At 35.2% G+C, this 15,281-nt stretch overlaps 2 protein-coding genes and 1 pseudogene across 2 annotated transcripts; 2 read left to right on the plus strand and 1 right to left on the minus strand.

The window, feature by feature from the left end:
• Positions 1-2,489: 2,489 nt before the first annotated feature.
• On the plus strand, positions 2,490-3,673 carry LOC132622831 (probable mitochondrial adenine nucleotide transporter BTL3; annotated as a pseudogene).
• A 1,428-nt stretch (positions 3,674-5,101) lies between these two features.
• LOC132627510 (uncharacterized) lies at positions 5,102-12,762 on the plus strand. The gene is made up of 8 exons (XM_060342893.1): positions 5,102-5,586; positions 6,141-6,281; positions 6,796-7,020; positions 9,458-9,665; positions 11,110-11,246; positions 11,379-11,459; positions 11,632-11,698; positions 11,780-12,762. Exons 1-8 carry the CDS (start codon positions 5,267-5,269, stop codon positions 12,077-12,079), a joined length of 1,479 nt encoding a protein of 492 aa, XP_060198876.1. The 5' UTR covers positions 5,102-5,266; the 3' UTR covers positions 12,080-12,762.
• On the minus strand, positions 12,588-13,392 carry LOC132627511 (multifunctional methyltransferase subunit TRM112 homolog A-like). The gene is made up of 2 exons (XM_060342894.1): positions 13,232-13,392; positions 12,588-13,126 (listed from the first exon to the last, which is right to left on the minus strand). Exon 2 carries the CDS (start codon positions 13,124-13,126, stop codon positions 12,758-12,760), a length of 369 nt encoding a protein of 122 aa, XP_060198877.1. The 5' UTR covers positions 13,232-13,392; the 3' UTR covers positions 12,588-12,757.
• Positions 13,393-15,281: the final 1,889 nt, after the last annotated feature.

Genomic DNA, 15,281 nt, shown 5'->3' on the forward strand with positions numbered 1-15,281 from the left:
TTCACAGGCCGCTCATCACCTAATGAAGCGCGTAATGCTGCCCAACCAAATTAATCACACTCTTCCATGTACGCATTCTGGCTCGACTGAGATGAAGACCTAAGTATCTTAGAAAGTAGGAGCGCCAGCAAAAACGTAGGTGACTATCCAATTGAGCTGCCACTGGCCTGGAACGACTGCGAATGGACTAGAATGAGAAATGCATCATCAAATGGCGGTCCGATCGTCCCGCTAGTAGAGTCAGAGTTCATGACGAATGTCAGGGGGTATACTCTGTGTATGCCCAAAATGTCGTAAGACGCGCTTGGGCATATGGTCCTCAACGATGTCCAGGTTTATCAATGGACACCGTGACCTCCACACCCCCTGCCCTGCCCTGCAAAAGGCCGGCAACCCATCCAATATAGTAGCGTATGACGTCCATATAAATAGTTGCATAACATATAAATACAAATTAATGATCACCAAGTAGAAAAGACGTTTAATTAAATTAATAATGTAAAGTTAGATAGTTTTACCGCATCGTCCGTCATGTGATCAAGCTGGTCCCCGAGTGGAAGAATACTGTGGTGTATATCCACATCCCGATCAAAATCTGTTGTCCACCTCCTCGCATAGGGCATGTCAATACGAGGCGATGCCTAGGTACGGGCTGAAAAGGCATCATCTCCTCCCACGCCCATAACTGTAAAATTCAGCAGTAGTATATGTTTAGAACTCTACTTTAAATATGTGATATATATTTAGTTGACCGAAATAGCCAACACAAATATGATAAAATTAGACTAAAAGAGTATATTCGTCAACCATATATTTTTCCAGAAACTTTGTATTTTATCATTAACATATCTATTTATGAAATTCATAATAATTTTTATTTCTGTGAACATACATATTATAAGAAGAACTTTAACTATTTTTTTTTAAGTTTAGTAGATAATCTTTTATTTATTTATTTTGTATGTTACCTAGTTGACATAGAACAAAATTATCTGAATATCGTGTTCTTAACCACAGCTTCATTGAGTTCTCTCAAATTTAGGTTCAGTAGTTAATCTTTTTTGTTTTAATATGTTACCTAGTTGCTAGCTAACATATATGTTCATGCTTTTAAAATAATATAGATTTAACAATTCATAATCAATTAACAAACAATAATTCATAAACAATTAACAAAATATCAATTCATAATCAATAATTAACAACTAATTAATTACTAATTGCATATTTTACAAATAATAGTACATTACTATATTAAACAATTCATAAATAATTAACAAATTAACAATTCATAAACATATAATAAATTAACAATTCATAAACATTTAACAAATTAACAATTCATAAACATATAACAAATAATAAATTAGCCCCCCCACCCCCCCCACCCCAAAAAAAAGGGAACAGTGGCAAAAGTTGCTGCCCAGCCCGATCAACCAATTTTTTTTTTTTTTTTTGAAATTCAAGACGATTAAATGTTAAACATGCTTAGAATATAATATATATAACAAAATAATAACAAAAATTCATAGTAGAAAATCTTAATTGAAGATTTTGGTAAGGTTGTTTTTATCGAGTTTTACACCGCTTTTTTCCAAATTTCGAGCTTAGAATCTTGCTCCTTGACTTGAATATACCAAGAATCTAAACTTTCCCGACGAAAATTAATAGAAAACAACGTATTATGAACTGGGGACCACCTTGAAATTGCCTCCAATGGTGTTTTTAATTTTTTTTTTTTTTGCCCGTAGAGGGACCAGTGGTGGAACCCGATGAGTTTTTATGTGGACTCCTATAGCGCAGTATTTTACTGCTCTAAAGGAGAGATTGAATAGCCTTTAGTACTGCGCTAAAAGTACTTTTGTACCAATTTTTTTTTTTTTTTTTGGGTATTTTGGTTCACTTGGTCTTTTATTGGGTCATTTTGGTTCTGGACTCACACTGAGTAGACCCATAACCAGAAATACTTAACTCCCACCATTTTTACTTGTCCTATGTATTAAAAATAGATAAATATCAATTTTCACTTGTTGAATTTGAAAAATCAAGAGATAATTTATTATTTCATATCCTTAGTATTAATTATTGAATAGAAAATTTTAATGAATTTTTAGTGGCTACACAACCTTTAATATATGTTTTGATTGATTTTAATCATTAAATAACTAACAGTATATGTTTTGATTGATTTTAATCATTTAATAACTTAGTGCTCTCGCGGATAAAAAGAGTGTTTTTTTTATTAAAAAAGAATGTTCACTTACCAAATCAAAAAACAATTAACCTTATTCTTTCAAATTTGTCTTTATTAAGTATTAAATGATTAAAACCAATAACTATATAATTAGCAATAGTTTAGACAAATTATCTATTTTTATCTAGGAGTTAGTATTTTTTTAAGAAGTGGGTAAATATCGAAGTGAACACTTTTTTTTAATCCGGAGAGTGTAATAATTAGAAGTGATATAAGTAAAATTATCATTTTGAGTATGGCTCCAGCAGCGGCTGTTTTCTATGGTGTATGCGACATATTAAAATCAGCTTATTTGCATTCACCTGAAGGCAGAAAAAGAATACAGTATATGAAGCAACAGGGAGCAGAGCTCAATGCTTTTGACCAGCTTGAGTTGGGACCTATGAGGACCTTACTTCATGGTGCTATTGCTGGTGCTTGTGCTGAAGCCGCAACCTATCCATTTGAGGTCATTTGGGAGGCAACTTCAATTACAAGGACGAGAATCTAAACTGAGTTCCTTGGCAACTTGTGCAAAGATCATTGAACATGGAGGTGTTCCAGCTCTATATGCAGGCCTAATTCCAAGTTTACTACAGGTATCAGTACCTCTGTAGCTAATACCTATTGGGAAATGACACATTTCATTATCAGAAACTGAATACTGATGTTCTTCCCCATTGTTGTACTCCTCAATACGCATGTGGAAGTCACAATATTTCATTAGGTCAAGATAGTTAATTGAACAAGTAATCAGCTATGTTTAACTAAATCTTAAGGCGTAAAGCCTCTTAACTAAATCTTAAGGCGTAAAGCCTCATCTCCTTTCCCGAATGAAGAAACTATCCATGAAAATGGATAGCAAGAGGGAAACTAAGAGAATAGGATTCTGGGTTATGGCCTCTCTAATTTCGGCCTTTTATCTTCTTCTTCTTCATCTTTTCCCTTCCTTTTATGGGATAGGTCCTATGGCTGACATTTTCTTTAAATAGCAGAAGCAGTACTCCATTCAGAACTAGAGAGATTATCATATTTCATTTCAGTTGATTCGCATTCTGTGATTATAATATTCCAAATTCAACCATATCTTGACAAATGACAAATTGAATTCAGCTTCCTCTTTTCAAAGCTCTGTTGCTATCAAGACTTCGCATTCTCACTTGTCGTGTTCTGAATTTTCAGGTGTTACCTTCAGCCTCCATAAGCTATTTCGTCTACGAGTTCATGAAGATTGTTCTCAAAGTAGAATGAAGGACATACTTTTGCTAAGCAGTGAGGTACAACAGCATTGTAATACAGCGTTATTCATCACTTTTTGTTAAAGAGGTAGGATCTAGTTTGTTGGACATGAAAGCTAAAATTTCTCTCTAACACTTGATGAAATTCTTAGCTTAGATTCAGGCTCATAGACTAGACTCTATAGTTTACTCTTCTCTGTCCCAAAAGAAAGACCAAAAGTTTATCAAACCCAGGCTGGTGTGCTATTGAAAAAGAAAAGATTTATCAAATGATAAGGAGCTATATGAACAAAAGCAATGGAGATAACATAGAGTACTGACATCTTAAAAAAATGATCGAAATGAGTACTGACATCTTAAAAAATGAAAAATGAAAATAAGGATACTGTGTTATTGGACAGCGGGTGTGTTATCTCAATTTAATTGTGTATCGAATTCTCTAGTTTTCAAGTTGAACCAACGTTTTGGACGCATATTGGCATATTGCGCTCTTTATTTTTTTTGGCACTCAAGGGTGTTGGTCTATGGTCGGTTTGAGAACCACGGGTTCTTAAGTTTCAAATCCTAATTGAGGCAAAAACACTTGGTGTTTAATACACCACAAACTTCTCTTGTTATTATACCAGGAAAATGGGCAATTTCTCCTCCTTTCCTTCCATGTTTGTAAGAAAATGATAAGCTCCTTTTTGGGAAACAACTTCAATTTGGTTGTTAAATTATGAACGGTCTATAAGTACGTAAATGAAATTCTTCTTTGGTACAAAAAAACATCATATTCACATTCCGTTAGCAATAGAGTAAGTTTTACCTAATTCCCTTAAAACTTTCAGAATTGGAAACAAAATCATCCTCACGTTTCAAAGGTGACAGAGAACAAGTCAATGGCAAAAGTAAAAATTCCATCATTAGAATTTTGTGAGAAGTTAAAAGGACACAGAATTTTGCCCCTTTAAGGATGCGCAATTAATGAGCTTTCGCGAGGGACATAGGTCTGCTGAGTACTGAGTCAGCATTTAAACATGAGCTTTTACACCGATACATAGTAGACCCATAACCAGAAATAATTAACTCTCACCATTTTTACTTGTCTTATGTATTAAAAATAGATAAATATCAATTTTCACTTGTTGAATTTGAAAAATCAGGAAATAATTTATCATTTCATATCTATTTTATTCTTATTATTAATTATTGGATTGAAAATTTTAATGAATTTTTAGTGGTTACACAATCTTTAATACTATATGTTTTGATTGATTTTAATCATTACATAACTTAACACTCTTTCGGATAAAAGAATGTCCACTTTTTTTTTTTTAATTCAAAAAGAGTGTCTAATTACCAAATCAAGAAACAATTAAACTTATTCTTTTAAAATTGTCTTTATTAAGTATTAAATAATTAAATTTCAATAACTATTTAATTAGCAGTAGTTTAAACAAATTATCTATTTTTATCTAAAAGTTAAATTTTTTTTAAAGGGTGAATAAATGTCTAAGTAAACATTTTTTTTTATCCGGAGAAAGTAATAATTAGAAGTGATATAAGTCGAATTATCATTCTGGCTTGAAAATGACTGAGAGAGTATTATTCCCCCTCCATCGTAATTGGAATTTCTTTAAATTCGGTTGTAATGAAAAACACGACCAAAAAACCCAAAAGATAATATTAAATAATTTAAAAACCGTCATCCTCAGGACGTCAACTGTTAAAATGATAGGTGTAACACTTGCACTCGCCCTTCGATAATCACACAGTTCCTTCCATAATATTCGCTTTCCACTCCACCGCCACTATGCCGCCGCCCGGTGACCCGTCCGGCGACGTAGCTGACACCTCCACCGGCGGCCACTGCACGTGCTCTTCCACCGAAGATGAAATCCAAAACCAAAATCAAAACTGCCAGCATTGCAGGCGATCAACTCTCCCTTCCTCATCATCATCTTGCTCTTTGCTTAGCCTGGAATCTTATCCTGTTCAGGACTATGATAAGCTTTGGAGAATTTATAGTGCTTCAATTAAAGGATTCACTATAGGTGCTGGCCTTAAAGGTGGCCTCGCTATCTTCGCTCTTCTCTCTCGCCTACGACGGAGAAAATCCTTGTCCTCTGCCAAGTAATGTTGTTTTTTGAATCCTCAAAGCATTTAGATCTAATCCGTTCACTTTTACTTTTGTCACATTTCGCTTGTTTAAGAGTCAATTTGACTAATCTTTGAAGCTAAATTGAACTAGATTAATTTAATATTTTAAAATATCCGTTTGGCATTATTCACTTTTATTTTTTTCTTCAACGTTTGGCCATGAAAATTTCAAATACAACTTAAAGTTTATTTGGCTTGTTTTCACTTTTTTCACTTTCTATACATTCAAATAATCAAATATTCCGTGCAAAAATTATAGCCAAACACAACTCCAACTTCAAAAATTCCAATTAAATATTTGGTTTCTATGGCCAAATGCCTACTTAGATGTTTGAAAACTATACGAAAAGTATTATAAGTTATAATTCTTCTCATATTAATATGATGAAAAAAATATATCTTAAAATGTCGGTCAAAGTCTATGTAATTTGACTCTCGAGAAGCAAAACGTGACAAGTAAAAGTGATCAGAGGGAGTAAATTTCACAGCTATGTTTTAGCTCATTTGAGTTTGTTTTCATGTCTTAGAAAGGCGCAAATGGTCTCCAGCAGCGAAGATGTAAGTTTCGCACTAAAAGAAACTCTAAGATATGGTCTATTCCTTGGCACTTTCGCTGGTACATTTGTATCAGTTGATGAAATTGTATCCGCTTGGGGAGGTCATCGAAGGTATATAGATAAATACACATTTGTGTGGGTGTGTGTGTTAAATGCGGATGTTTTCAGTTTGTTAATTACTATCATTGTGTACCCATGCAAATATATATGTACTCCCTTCATCCCAATTTAAGTGTTTTATTTTGACTGGGCACGCAGTTTAAGAAATATAGAGAGACTTTTCAATCTTGTGGTTCTAAATTAAGGATGTGTGTAACGTATCAAAATGTCCTTTGAATATTGTGGTTTTAAACTTGCCATGTATGGTGTTTGAATTATCAACTTTTTAAACATAGAAATTGGCACTCTTTTTGGGACAGACCAAAAAGGAAAGTAGGACACTTAAATTGGGACGGAGGGAGTAGTACTTAATTTGTTATCTATGTACGTATGTATGTATTATTATATTGTATGAGTGTGTGTTTGTATGTATGTCTGCAAAAATCAAAAAAATTTGATTTGTTACGAGAGTTGTTGCAATGATTAACCTAAGAGTAGATTAAGCCGAGACCTATTTGAAATTCAGGACAGCTAAGTGGAGAGCATTGTTAGCGGGTGCAATTGCAGGGCCATCAATGCTTCTTACTGGTAACACACAGCATACGAGCTTGGCGATTTACATTCTTATGCGTGCGACTGTGTTGGCATCGCGTTGTGGAATAAAAAGTAAGCGGTTTGGGCGTATATGCAAGCCTTTAACTTGGGCTCATGGAGACATTTTCCTTATGTGTCTATCCTCTTCACAGATCCTGTAAGCATCATTTTTCGCCTTTTGTGGGGACCGAATTTCATATAAACACATCCTGAGTATTGATCTTTTCTTTAATCACAAGCCATATCTTCTTATGCTTTATATATAAAACATCATTATTGCTATGCAATGTGGTTTCTTTCTTAACAATGTAAAGCTGCAATTTTTATGCGTTGTTAGCACTGCATTGTTGATAACTGCAATGTCATGAACAAGTAAATGTTTCTTGCTTCTGAACATGGTGTGACTTGCAATGCTTAGAAATTGAGATTAAGCATGCTAAGTTCTAAGCTGCATCATGTTGATTTGGCTTCATATTGAAGTTAGCTAATAAGTACTTTCCAAGTCAAACAGAATGAAAGTTCCCCTCTAAATGGTCATTGCCTAAAAACTTTTTATCCCATTTTAGTGCAGAGTGAAAGGCAACCTTGAACAATTGGAGGATGAATTGGAGTTCTTATTAGGATGCATCCTTATATTTTATTATATATTAGACCTATTGTCTTTGGGATTATTCTAATGGAAATGACAAATAAACAGAGAACGTGGGAAAGTATTTTATAGTTTCAGTACGTATTATGATTCTATGGATTGTCTTGAGTATCTATTTCTCCAATCCCTTCTATCAAATATAAGTAGGTTCCTGTTTCATAAAGCTGCACCAATTTGCAGTGGCTCCATGAGATAGTTAACGTGTATGGTATTTCCTTTGAGGAAGCAACAATGCATTTCCCAAGCTCTAGCTTCCTTATACATATCCATGTATCTTACATGCCAAGGCTTTATACAAGGCAAAGCCTGCCATGCATACTGTCTTTGCATGTATGTCATCCCCAAGCACCATAGGTCAAGGATAACGTACGTCAACTATGAGCCAAAGTAACTGTTTGGACTTTCGTGCTTCATTTGCCCAAGTGGAATTCCTATGTTATTTTGACCCCTCAAGCTAGCTTTGTCAGCCCATATAACTTTGGCTCCTGGTGATGATGTCGGACATGGGATGTATTTTGTCCAATTGCTTGTCCTTGTGTCGAGTGTCTACCGGAAACAACCTCTTTACTCTCCCAAGGTAGAGGTAAGGTCTGCGCACACTCTATATACCCCCCCCCCAAACAAAAAAAAAAACCACTTTTGTGGATTACACTGGGTACGTTGTTGTAAGGGATACAATATATACACAAACAAGTCAGTTTTTAACACTTAACAGTATACACAGGAAAGTGCTAAAATGTAGATATGTTATATGAAAAAGAGCTACATTTGTGCCTCCATAGGATTAATTGTGATTACAACTTCCTGCAGAAATTACCTAAAACTAGGGTGGGCATAAAAACTGAAAACCGGATCAAACCCGAATTAATTCAGTTTTTCGGTTCGGTCTCAGAATTAGAATTTTTATAACTTCAGGATTCGATTCGGTTCTCGGTTTTATTGTTCCGGTATTTCAGTTAACTGAAATTTCGCAAATGTTGTATCGCTGTTTGCTCCTCATTATAGCTGTTTGCTTCTGCTGCTACAAAGATACAGGTATATGTAATCAATGCTAAGTGCTAACTGCAAAACCGCTTTGAGTGTTCATTTGTTTGAGACTCCTAAAGTGAGCTCAAAGTACTGGGAGACAAATAGAGTGAGAAAAGTATACATTCACGGATTCACCAGTTATAAAGTGAAACAAGTATGCACGAGCAGTTCATTGTTTGAGACTAGGAGTACCTAGACATCACCAGTACTTTGAGTTGTGCGATAAAATTCAGTTATCAATTTAATGAGTTCTCTAGGTATTCATGCCCTATGTACTATTTAATCCGAGTGTTTTTAGCAAGTGAAGATGCTAATTTGAGTAAATTAGCTTATTTTGAATAAAAAATAGCCCATTTTAGCACCTCAGGGTGTGGCCTAGTGGTCAATGAAGTGGGTTGAGCACCATGGGTCTCAGGTTCAAATCCCAGTAGAGACAAAGCACTAGGTGATTCCTCCCCATCTGTTCTAGCTTTGGTGGACAGAGTTACCTGGTGTTGCTGGTGGGAGGTGGCAAGTATCTTGTGGAATTAGTCGAGTGCGCGCAAGCTGGCCCGGACACCACAGTTTTTTTTTTTTTTTTTTGAAAAAAAGCCCATTTTACAAGCAGAAGAATAGTCCATTTTATCAGGCGCATACTGAAGAACCGAACCGAATTAGAATAAACCGAGCCGAACTAATTTCGGTTCGGTATGTGGTATGCACCAGTGAAGAACCAAACACCCCCCCTAACTAAAACTTCTATTGACAAGTAGTTGTCCAAACACTTGTTGTCATAAATCTTACAATAAAGATAAGAAGTCTCTTCCATGTCGATCTATTTTTGAAAAAAAAATGCAGTAAATTCAGAATTCTAAATCTGAATTTGCAAATCCAACTCTGAGAAGCATACCCTTATGAGCAATGCTTTCTCTAACAGGTCCGCTTATATATTGAAGCAAGATAGTCTGCATCCATCTTACAAATCCTTTCTCAACAAACATGGTGGCAAAGCTCAGGTTATCCTGCAGGGTGTGAGAGACCTGGCATGTGGGAGGTCTGTAGTGAATTTGGATGCAATAGAGAATCATTACAAGTCCAATGGTGTTGACATCAAACTGGATCCTCAAATGAAAGTACCCTGCTCGGTATGTTAGAGTTTCTTGTTCTTTGACAGGAAAAATAGTTCAAATATGAATGCTGCTTTCTATTTTAGTTGGGTGTGCTCCTAGTAAAGTAAATTTAGCTACTTTAAAAACGCTGGGGGATAAAGGAGTTAAAATATTTTCTGTGCAGAGCTAGAAGTTTGAGGTTTGGCTGGAGGTAGTTTTGGCTACTCTGTTTTATGGTTCTGTATTCTTAAAGCTTTTGAGGTTGTTTTGGTGCTTTTGAAGTTAGGGTTTAAATTATCAAAATTTTAAGGTTACAACAAAGGGACTTGAGTCATATCATTTTATTAAGGGGCTGTAGATTGACACCTGCAAGGGTGGCCGAGTTCGAAACTCCCCGCATGCTTTCTCGATTGAGCTCGTCGCATGGGGCTTGCTTAGTGTGTTTTACCTCCCTTGTATGGTTTGTGGGCTATTACATTGGAGCAGGGTTTACCTTGTGCGCCCCCAAGGGGTAGCGATTGCGGGTTTCCTTCAACCCAAAAAAAAAAAAAAAAAAAAAAAAGGGGGGGGGGGGGGGAGGGGGTGGGTCGTGACTGACGACATTTGCTATTTCTAGCAGGTTTATGAAGGACTGACGACATTTGCTATTTCTAGCAGGTTTATGAAGTCGCTACTTTATGATTTAGAAGAAACACTTTGTAGATTTATGTACTTTTACCATATGTTCATTTTTCTCTTTTGCTGTTTGTTATTATCCTTTCCTTTTCACTGTGCCAGCATGCTTGATAGTCAAATTACTTTTTAGAGCCAATGAAGACAAATGCAAAATCTGGATTTTGTTCTGCGTTTGGAAGATATGTAGTTCATTGCAAAATCTGGATTTTATTCTGCGTTTGGAAGATATGTAGTTCATTATCTTTTGTCTCCTATAGTCTGTTTGGGAATTGTCAATTGTGATATCTCATCCATTTTTCTTTCATGTGGTATTTTGGGGCTATACGAAATGCATTTAAGTTGAATTCCAGCAAAAGTGACAGTTATGATTTAAATATAGTAGTGAATGCCCAGATGAAGAGGAGAACTGTATGAGGTCTGATATGTGTCGACTATCAATTCTGCTGATCAAGAGTTCCTTAAACTAAAAATACAGGATAAGTTTTCTTCATTAATTGCTTTATAGTTCCAACTATGGTGCATGAGTTACTGATTAGCTTCATATGAATAAAAATACCTGCAGTGCTGTAGCCACTTTTATAACTCTTTTCTTTTTTTTTTTAAAAAAAGGCTGTAGACTCTTGATATTTCATCCCGGATGTAATTGGATGATGCAATTGCCCTGTACTATACTTTTGCTCTACCTGACACTATTCTTTCTTGAATTTTTTTTTGGATAGGTAGTAATCAAAGATTGCAAGAGTTTAATCGACATGCTGATATTATTAATTTGCAAGGTCTATTTTCCCTTTGGATGTTCATGCAGATAGTACATGAGAATCAAGGATGTGGTGCACATTTTATTTCTTTTCTAATTCAAGCCTACAAGAGAGCTTTGCCTGTTTACCTTCCAGTTTATTTAGTTCCTGCACTCATTGTACATCGTCAAGACCTCTTGAAAAGGTACTGAATTTTGGTTTCTTCAATGACGGAGGTTCATATTGCTTTTAGCCCATTTTATTTCTGAGCTCTATAATTGAACAACCATCTTCCTTCAGCTCCAGTTATTACAGCATTTTGTGGAAATTTTTGCAGACCTAACACAATTTTGGCAAAGGGTCTCCTGGGTACAGCAAGGTCTAGTCTATTTCTCTCCGTATATTGTTCATCTGCCTGGTAAGACATGATTTGATTTGTTGTATTTGCATGTTATTGTCTTTGTTATGAATATTTTTCCTTGTTTTTTTGAAGCCTTTTGGCTGACGAGTTTAAGCCCCCTCCACGTTTCGGTCCTCTTGCTTCGAATGTTTGATTTATCTCAGAGCTTAATGTGTTGTTTCGTTGTTAGGTTATGGACATGTCTTCTCTTCAGGCTGTTCAAGAGATGTAATATCCCCATGGTTGTACTGGGAACGGTATAGGACCCATTAGTTACATTTTCTTAACCAGTTGTTTACTTCTCCCTCTGTAAAGGTAACATTTTAATCTTTTTGCAGTTCCCTACTGGTCTGGCCCTGGCAATTGAGAAGAAGAGCAGAAGGATGGAGATCTCTCTCTACTGCCTCGCTCGGGCACTTGAGAGTTTCGTCACATGCATGACCGATGTTGGTTATTTGCCTCAGTCTGAAAAATTAAAGAGAGCTGATGTGGTGATCTTTAGCACCGCAACTGCAATTATCATGCATTGTTATGCTATGGAGAGGGATGTATTTAAATCCAAGTACTTGAATGTTCTTGATTGGGTGTTCGGTGTGCCTCTTCCCCCCTATGAAACCACTCCTCGCAAGAAAAGGTGAAGAGCTCGCAGCTATTACGTGTTATCTATGACATACCTCATCCACATAAGGAATTGATTCCTGTCGCGCAAAGGAGGCATTATTCTTTTCCCCTAAGTTAATATACCATTCTTTATCGTGAGAGACGTTTGTACACAAATGAATGCCGCAATTTGTTTTTTAGAACTTGGTACACCACATTTGTCATAGAGCAAATCTACTCTGATGGTCCGTTTTATTTAAATTGTCACAATTGTCGCGGCTCGCAGAACGAAATTATCTTAAATCAGTGTGATCATTAGATTGTCCTATCTATGCTACGAATTTGAGCAATGTTGTAATGTTAACGTTCTTGAAATGTTCATATTTCGTCAAGGCCTTCGAAACTAAGCATACACGTAAGGCAATCTGGAATGTTTGCAGCAAATTATTGAGCTCAATCTTGAATTGTTACCATTTTTAAACTAGACCTCTTTTATTAAGACACGATAATGAAAAAAGAAACCACTAAAAGATTACAAATCAGATATAGTGAACTAAGGAATTCTGATGATGACTCCATAATAATATCAACAATGTCTCCCAACAATCACATTACAATCAAATTGTTGAACCATAAGTCGTTTCAAACGAACCCCTTAAACAATTACCAAAGCAAAACACAAACCACAAAAAAAAAAAAAAAAAAAAAAAAACTAATCAAACCTCATCTTCATGAAGGAGCATATTAGGAATCCCCTTTTGGACAGGAAATTTCCTGCCAGTCTCAGGACAAACCAAAGCACCTTCTTCAAGATGAAGTTCAAGAAGAGCATGATGAAACCTATGTAGAAAATCATCAGAGTCCAGCATAGCTGCATCAACATTTTCAGGCAGCTCAGTGTAACCCATGGTTCTAGAAGCTTCTGCCAGTGCCTTCCATTCAACCTTATGGAACATGTTCTTGAGAAAGTCGATATTAAAATCAACCTCTTTCTCCACCACTTTCACAACCTCGATCTTTAACGGGAATCCATTTACGACTCCCTTGATGTTTGATGATAACATATTGTGAGTTAACAGCCTCATCTGCAGATGAATTAAATAAAACAAAGTATATTGGTGAAAAAAAGAAGATATTTCAAACACTTCAAAAATTAAAAAAATACTCTGCATAAAAGAGATTATAATTACTTGGAAGTTGGAAGGAATTTGCAGGTGAAATTGTATTCTCAGTTGTCTCTCCTACTTTTCGAGTTGCTGGCTGCTGTAATTAGTTGTACTATGAGGCGTATTTCGTGGCATGACAAAAAGAAAGGAAGGAAGTCTAGGGTTTGGGCCGGGGTCAAGGTTGGGCCTAGTCATCTGCCTGGTGTAAGGTAAGAACGGTACCAGATAGCCACTTCTGATGGCACTGTTTTGAAATATAGTCAATATTGTAAAATTATTTAAATTTTAGTGAGTTTTGGCAAACTTTAAATCTGCATGGCCGTTTCTTCCTTTCTTTGCAACTTCAGGCAAATAATTATAGAGTTTATATATTAAAATTGTTTGATATGTTTCACAATTAGCTTTGCATAAATTAAAAGGAATTTTGATTTCATGTTATTGAATTCCAGTTAGTATATATAGCATAATTTATAAGGAATTTTGCTTTCAGTTATCTTCTTTTACTTCTTCATGAAATAGAAGAGTCTAACTTCAACCTAAAGACAGTCTGTTTTTCGAACCTTTGGTAATCTAAAGTTAGACTTCGCCAAAACCTAACTTCATAACACATGCTTGAATTACTCCAGACCTGAAGCCTAAAGTCATGAATTTAAGATATGTGATGTCAATATCAGACTCACATATATGAAATTGATTCTGAAGTGATTAAAATTTGAAAACTTTAAATATTTCTACCATCCTTTAAATAGGTGTTCTAAACATGGTTAGTATACACTTGTCTCCTTGTAAGGGGAGTAGTGTGGCAATATTTCCAAAAACCATATTGTAAGAAAGTGATTTACTCACTTATTTAGTGTTAAGCCAGCAAGCGAGAATATTTTAAATATATTTATAATAATTTAATAACAGTGCCATCAAAGTTGAAATATTTTGATGACACATTTGATGTTTAAAAATCGATAATAATGTTTAAATATGTGGTGCAAACAAGTCATACGGAGTATGAGTTAAGATAATTATATAAATATTCTGACTACGAATAAGTTGTCTTTTTTGGTTTTCAAGAAGATAATTTCTTCGAACAAAAAACAGTAATAATCAAATATTACAAAATAGTTTTTGCGTGAAAACGCATCATATAAACAACGGAAAAGGGCCAAAATTACCCCGAACTTTGAAAAATAGTTCATCCATACCCTTCGTTATACTTTAGGGCCAATTATACCCTTATAGTTATACTATGTGGTCAATTATACCCTTATGTTTAACTGCTGCCACGTGGCATCATCCCAGCCCTTCAAAATTATTTTACCCTCAAATAATTTTTTACCCACTAAAATAACTCAACTCGACCCGAATTTTTTTTTCCAGCAAAAATAATACGGATAATTTTTCCAGCAAAATAAAATAAAAATAATTCCGTATTATTTTTGCTGGGAAAAAAAATCGGGTCGGATTGAGTTATTTTAGTGAGTAAAAAATTATTTGAGGGTACAATAATTTTGAAGGGCTAGGATGATGCCACGTGGCAACAGTTAGACATAAGGGTATAATTGATCCCATAGTATAACTGTAAGGGTATAATTGGCCCTAAAGTATAACGAAGGGTATGAATGAACTATTTTTCAAAGTTCAGGGGTAATTTTAGCCCTTTTTCATATAAACAATAATAATATGAATTGCATGTGTCCCCTTGGAGGTTTGCGTTTGTAACAATCCACTTCTAATAAATACTTACCTGAATTAGGTGTCTATACTAAATTAAAAATTGAAGTGTTAACATCAAGGAGGTTTAATATGACATAAACTTCTAATTTAAACATTGCTGAAAATAACCAATTAGCTCATAGCATAGTACGAGTGTGATCAGCTGCCAGTTTTGCTATATTTTTTACGGAAAATGGTGAAATATACCCCTGTACTATCACAAAAGGGTTAAATATACCCCTCGTTATACTTTGGGTCCATATATGCCATTTTCGTTATACTTTGGGTCCAAATATATCCTCTGTTATACTTTGGGTCCAAATATACCCCTCGTCTGTTAAAATTATCCATGGTGTACATGAGATAT

The sequence above is a fragment of the Lycium barbarum genome, chromosome 2 (assembly GCF_019175385.1).
Source record: "Lycium barbarum isolate Lr01 chromosome 2, ASM1917538v2, whole genome shotgun sequence".
In the NCBI taxonomy this organism is placed as follows: Eukaryota; Viridiplantae; Streptophyta; class Magnoliopsida; order Solanales; family Solanaceae; genus Lycium; species Lycium barbarum.